Source organism: Elephas maximus, chromosome 23 (assembly GCF_024166365.1).
Source record: "Elephas maximus indicus isolate mEleMax1 chromosome 23, mEleMax1 primary haplotype, whole genome shotgun sequence".
In the NCBI taxonomy this organism is placed as follows: domain Eukaryota; kingdom Metazoa; phylum Chordata; class Mammalia; order Proboscidea; family Elephantidae; genus Elephas; species Elephas maximus.
The window spans coordinates 45,037,009-45,043,008 of NC_064841.1; the positions used below are offsets into that span (position 1 = coordinate 45,037,009).

The 6,000-nt window shown below is 39.2% G+C and overlaps 1 protein-coding gene across 5 annotated transcripts in view; it reads right to left on the reverse strand.

Moving 5' to 3' along the window:
- NMD3 (NMD3 ribosome export adaptor) overlaps positions 1 to 5,432 on the reverse strand; it is a 77,724-nt gene extending 72,292 nt beyond the window's left edge. The window contains exons 1-4 of one of the 5 annotated variants that reach the window (XM_049867567.1): positions 5,333 to 5,432; positions 4,661 to 4,716; positions 2,788 to 2,922; positions 742 to 838 (exon numbers count right to left, since the gene is read on the reverse strand). In XM_049867567.1, coding sequence (XP_049723524.1) covers positions 742 to 838; positions 2,788 to 2,922; positions 4,661 to 4,704 — 276 coding nt within the window. In that variant the 5' untranslated portion in view covers positions 4,705 to 4,716; positions 5,333 to 5,432. The other 4 variants (XM_049867569.1, XM_049867568.1, XM_049867566.1 and 1 more) reach the window with 4 other exon arrangements.
- Positions 5,433 to 6,000: the final 568 nt, after the last annotated feature.

A 6,000-nucleotide genomic window follows, 5' to 3' on the forward strand; every position in this document is an offset into this window, starting at 1 on the left:
AAAAACTAATGGAAGGATTGAGAGACAAAGTCAAGGAAATCATCAAGAACACAGAAAAAAGATGAAGAAATTTTGTTAAATGTGAGAGGAAAAAATTAAAAAGTTTTAAACCAGGGGGCCCATTTTTGTCTAACAGAATTTCTGGGAGATGGGTAGAAAGGGAAAATTTTCAAAGAACTATTTTATGAAACTTGGACAGCGCTGAAAAGAGAATCTGAAAAGCCTTCAAATTCTGAGTCCATTTCAGTTAAAAACATACCTTGTAGAAGTTAGTGATAAAGCTTAACAACAACAAAAACTTGAAAGTGTTATGTCAAATAAACTAGACTCACAATGACCTTTGAAGACATTTATCCACTGACGTTAAGTAACAGACACAAGTATTTTCTTTCCAGGGCAGTATCAAAAATTAAAAAAAAAAGAATACCATAGTCATAATGCTGTGATTTCCTAAATTATGTTTATGAATGGTTTTATACAAAGATGCTCACAAAAAATTACTGCAATAAGTGATTCTCAATAATGAAAAAAATGATTCTATAATGTTTTAACACTAAAAGATACTTTCATAAAAAAGAATATACATAATTTTCAAAATGAAAATAGGATTTGTAGTGGGGTATTTACCAAAAGTAACATTTAATAGTTGCTTCTGAAAAACCTACTCATTGGATTTTCTGAAAGTAAGAGCTTTAATAAAAGCTCACCTGCAAAAAAACTGATTTTAGCTATTTGACCTACCTTAGCCAGAGGTGCTTTGAGTTTTTTCAAACATAAAGCAAGAAGTTCCCTGGATTCTAAAGCACACTGTATCCAAGTTCCTGGTGGCTGAAAATATCTGAGAGAGAAGATAACGCACAGAAATTCAGTATCTCTCAGGAAAAAACAGAAATTTCCATCTGAATAGCACACATAACACAAACTATTGCCAAACATAATACTACTCAAGGCTGATCTGAAGCACTTAACCCAAATACATTTTAATAGTTCCAGAAAGCTTTCAATCAGACCACTACCTTTAGTTAAAATGGACTTGCTTTCTCAATAATTTATATCTCAAATAATTGAGAAAGCAAGTCTGAAATAACATTATTAAAGAGGCCTTATTACCGCAACCACCAGTAAGAATTCCAGGATGACAAAATGCCCAAGAGTTCCTTCCTTGAAATTATTCTCTGAAAAAATGAGGATCATCTCAAAATGGCATTAAAAATGACTTATTATATACTTCTGAAATGTTTGAGGACTGCTTATTTTCCATAAAAAAAGGTAAATTAGTCCCTCACAGCACTATGTTTCAGCAATAGCTCAGACTAATCACCTATTTTCAAAATTTAAATTACAAAATTCAAGTTTTAAAATCTTAGGTAAAACCTGATTAAATTAAAACTTAAAGGGCTCAGCACACAGTTGGTGCTCAGTAAATGTTTATTAAATACATAATACTTCCGTGTGTTATATGAATACTGTTTTTTGACATACTTGTTAAATGGTGAAAGTTCTGATGTTCACTATTAAATGGTTAATCAAAAACCTTACACAGGACCCTTTGCTTTTAAGAACACTTTCAGAGTTAGAACAGACTTCAAATATCATCTAATTAAAACCCCTTCATTCCGATGAGAAAACCAAAGCCTCAAAACAAACAAACAAACAAACAAACAAACCCACTGCCGTCGATTCCGACTCATAGCAACCCTACAGGACCCAGCAGAACTGCCCCTATTGAGTTTCCAAGGAGCGCATGGTGGATTCGAACTGCCAACCTTTTGGCTAGCAGCCATCGCTCTTAACCACTATGGTACTAGGGTTTCTTAGAGAGGTTAAACGGCCAAGAGTTTCCAAAAGCTGGTTTCCGAGAAATAAAGATATACATCTCCCCCTGATTCTTTGTCCAGTGCTTTTTTCACCCTGCAATGGATTCTTTGTCCAGCACTTTTTTCACCTTACTATGTTTTTAAAAATAGGAAATACTTATAAAAGATTAAACCTCACACTTTCCAAGCTTCTGCAGAATCGCTGAAAGAGTACACAAAGTTTCATGTGTTTGTATATATAAACATGTTAAATATTTTGGGGGCAAATACAGTTTTCAGTTCTTAAAAGAGTCCATGAACCTCATCTCCCCCTATAAAAACAGTTAAGAAGAACTAGTGTACTAACCCATCTAGGAAATCACAGGCATATGCTACATTCATTTGGCAGTTTCGTGTTACTAAATGGCCTACTAAATATAAGCTGTTTACACCAAGAACTAAAGAATATAAACAGGGAATGAAACATTATCTTTTAGAAGTCTTCTGCCTTCAAATTCAGACCATCCCAGATATGATTTACTGAGCTTTTCCATCAACTGCAGTCATTTTAATCATATGTGAACATTAATATTTTTTTCAAACACGTTAGTAAACTACTTAAAATATAAAGTACTTTTTTATCATACATTGCTCATAGTAACTGGAAAAGAAAAACAGGAATATGTCCTTAATAATCTGCTTTCTCACCCTTACAAACATCTACTCTCATTAACTATATATATTATACTCTTCAAAGAAAAAGAGAGTTAAATGTCTTTACACTATTTTTACCAGATTTGCAGGGCGAGCTAGAAAAGTACACTATAAAATTGCAAATTCTAAAGTCTTTGGTGACAACCAACATAAATAAAAATTGGATCTCATTTGAATGCACTTTATTCTATATATCTTGTCACAATCTCAGCATAACCTGGTAGCTTTCCTATCTATATCTCAACTCTAAGTAAGATGGAAGAGTATCACACTGTACCTTTGACACTGTTTGCAGAAAGAAATAGAAACCTGCTTCGGAATGCCTTGGCTGATGTCTACTTTACTTCTCAAACAGGCGACACATATATTGGCAGGATTTGGACTAATCAGGACACCACACTCGCAACATAAGCTTGAATAAATGAAGCATAAAATTCCCAAATTAGATTTCATAAATGCACTAATAAATAAAATACTACCCAAAAAGCAAAGAAAGTCTTCGTATTACCCATTGCCATCCAGTCGATTCTGACTCATAGCAACCCCACAGGACAGAACAGAACTGCCCCATGGGGTTTCCAAGGAGCAACTGGTGGATTCAAACTGTTGAACCGTTTGGTTAAGTCGTAACTCTTAACCACTGCACCACGGTAACTAGTATTAACTATTTGTATATACTTGCTTCCAGGCATTTTCTATGCACACAGAAACATCCACATTAATTTTTACTAATAAACAAGGACTTAGAATAAATTTCACAGCTGAAAATGTAATTGCAAATTTGAGAAAAGTTGGAAAGCATCATTATTCATCATCTTTTTTTAAAACTGGAAAACTAAGAAAGACATCAACAGCAAAAAGAGAATTCTATGTCAAAAATACGTAAGATCTATTTGTTTCTTTTTGGGGGGCGAAGGATCTTGGTGGTGCAGTGGTTAAGACCTCAACTGCTAACCAAAAGGTTGGCAGTATGAATCTACCAGCCACTCCTTGGAAACCCTATGGGGCAGTTCTATTCTGTCCTACAGGGTCACTATGAGTCGGAATCAACTAGATGGCAACAGGCATGTCTCTTTTTAATTAAACCACCTCATCTCTAAATACTAAGCCTTTAAAAAACGCAGTTACCTACTTAGTCTAGTTGATGCCACTTGTTCTGAACAGTCCTGAGTAAGGAGTATGGTATTATAAGATTAAAAACGACTACAGCTGTGTACCAATCTCTATCTGATAAACATTTCTAAAGTCTATTTCTGGAAAAAGGATAAACCACTGAACTACACCAAGAGAAACTGAAGTCAGTCATTTCTAGTTGTATTCATCAAACAGCAATATACTCCAAAAGTAATCTCCCCTTCCCTGCCAAAAAAGCCTCAGTATATAGGGTCGCTATGAGTAGGAATCAACTCGTAGACAACAGGTTTAGTTTCTGTTTCGTTTTTTATAGCACCAAAACCAAACCAGTTGCCCTTGAGTTGATTCCGGCTCATAGCAACCCTATAGGACAGCGTAGAACTGCTCCATAGGGTTTCCAAGGAGCAGCTGGTGGATTCGAACTGCCGACCTTTTTGTGGTTAGCAGCTGTACCTTAACCACTGTGCCACCAAGGCTCCCAGTATAGCACAAGGACTGTCAAAATGCAAACATTTACCCAGCACAGAAATATTTGAACGGAAAGGGAAGAATATCAATGTGTACTGATTGACCATAACTCGTGGGAATGTCAAAACACAAGGTGTACAGGGGGCAGAAAAAGTTTGAGAGCCACTGATGTAGAAGTGTTGTTCAAAAAAAAGTCATATAAGCTGCAAATCTAATATGCTAGCTACTAGACATGTGGCTACTGAGCTCCTGAAATGCTGCTAGAACTGAGAAAGTTATTTCATTTTAATTAATTTAAACTTAAATGGCCGCATGTGGCTCATGGCTACCATATCAAACAGTGACAATCCAGAAGGATAAACAGAACTGTTGCCCTCTTAAAGCATGTATTTATTACAACTTTCTAACTTAAAATGAATTCAATTTTCTTTAAAAATTGTTCCCATTTATGACAAAAAAATCTCTCCACACCACGAGGCGACAGTTTCAAAGACTCACTTTAACATACTTAAAATTAAGGGGGATGGGGAAGATGGGACGTGACTCACATGTGCCCAGGGCTGCGGTCTGTAGATTCTGTCATATACTCCATTGTCCCGTATGCCTTAATCAAAAAAAGACACACAAACGAATCGTGGGAATTATCTATTCACCTCTTACAAAAGTCGTCTTTCTGCCTCTCTGATTCGGCAGAAAGACATAGTAAATCAGGAGGTAAGTGTGGAAGATACAACTTTGAGGATCAAAACCAAGCAATTTTTGCAGTCTCCCATATGCGAGACCCTCAAGCCACCAAGCTGGGCCGCTGACCTTAGGCCTCGCCGGGGCACCAACCCCCGCGGACTACGCGGGGTCAGAGCAGGCCAGAGCCGCCCGGGTCCCGCTCACCGGCCACAAAGACCCTCCCCGCACCGGGCGACTGTACCTCAGTCCGCGCAGCAAGCGGTCTTGGGCGGCGTGACTCTCCCGCAGGTCACCCATCCCGACCCGCACCCGGACCCCGGGGGCGCGATTCCACCCGGGCTCCGGGCCAGAGGCGCACACGCGGCGCACACGCGTGTCAAGGCCCGCCCAAGGCCAGGGAGCCCGCCCACAGCCCATACTCAAGGACCCGCGCACCGGCAACCTCAGTCTCAGCGTCACAGAAACTGCTCAGCGCCTCCTGGCCGGACCAAAAAAAAAAAAAAAGGACCAAAATTTGATGGAAACGCGCTACAGACCCAAACGCCACCGCCACAACACCTCTTGCGCTATCGCCGACCGCCTGGCGCCCGTGAAGATATCGCGAGAAGATTCGAAATCCCGTGGCCCCAGAGCTGCCAGTTAAGGAAGAGCGTGAGGGCGGAGGAAAGAAAAAGCAACAACGACCCGAGAGGAGGGGAAGAGGTGCTGGTTTCTGGGAGGGAGCGTGGAGAGGCAAGTCATGGAACCTCCCTTAGGTCCCACAGTGCCTGAGACGTCTGTGGAGTTTCAGCCTTTCTATTGGGTTGTTTTCATTCCTGATTTTCCTCGGCCAGAGGTCATTCCAGACCAAGGTTGCCCGTGAGTGTATATAAATAACCTTTCAGGTATTCTAGACTGGAGCTTGCTTCTTGGTTAAATGATTAAACGTTCTCTACAAACAGTACATTACACAAAGAAATTACAGACCATGGAGAGTAATGTTTTATTTTGTTCACTGTCACGTACCCAATACTCGGCACAACCTAAGTGCTCAATGACTATTGAACAGATGAAGTAACGAAAAATAGGCATAATTATCTCTGAAGAAGGCTGTTATTTTTAGACTGCTCTAATTATTAAAATATGCTTCCTGATAGGGCATTCAGTACTTCCTTGACCTTATCTCTTGATCTTAGAGCAGCACAGGTCATGTCACAGTTCCTCT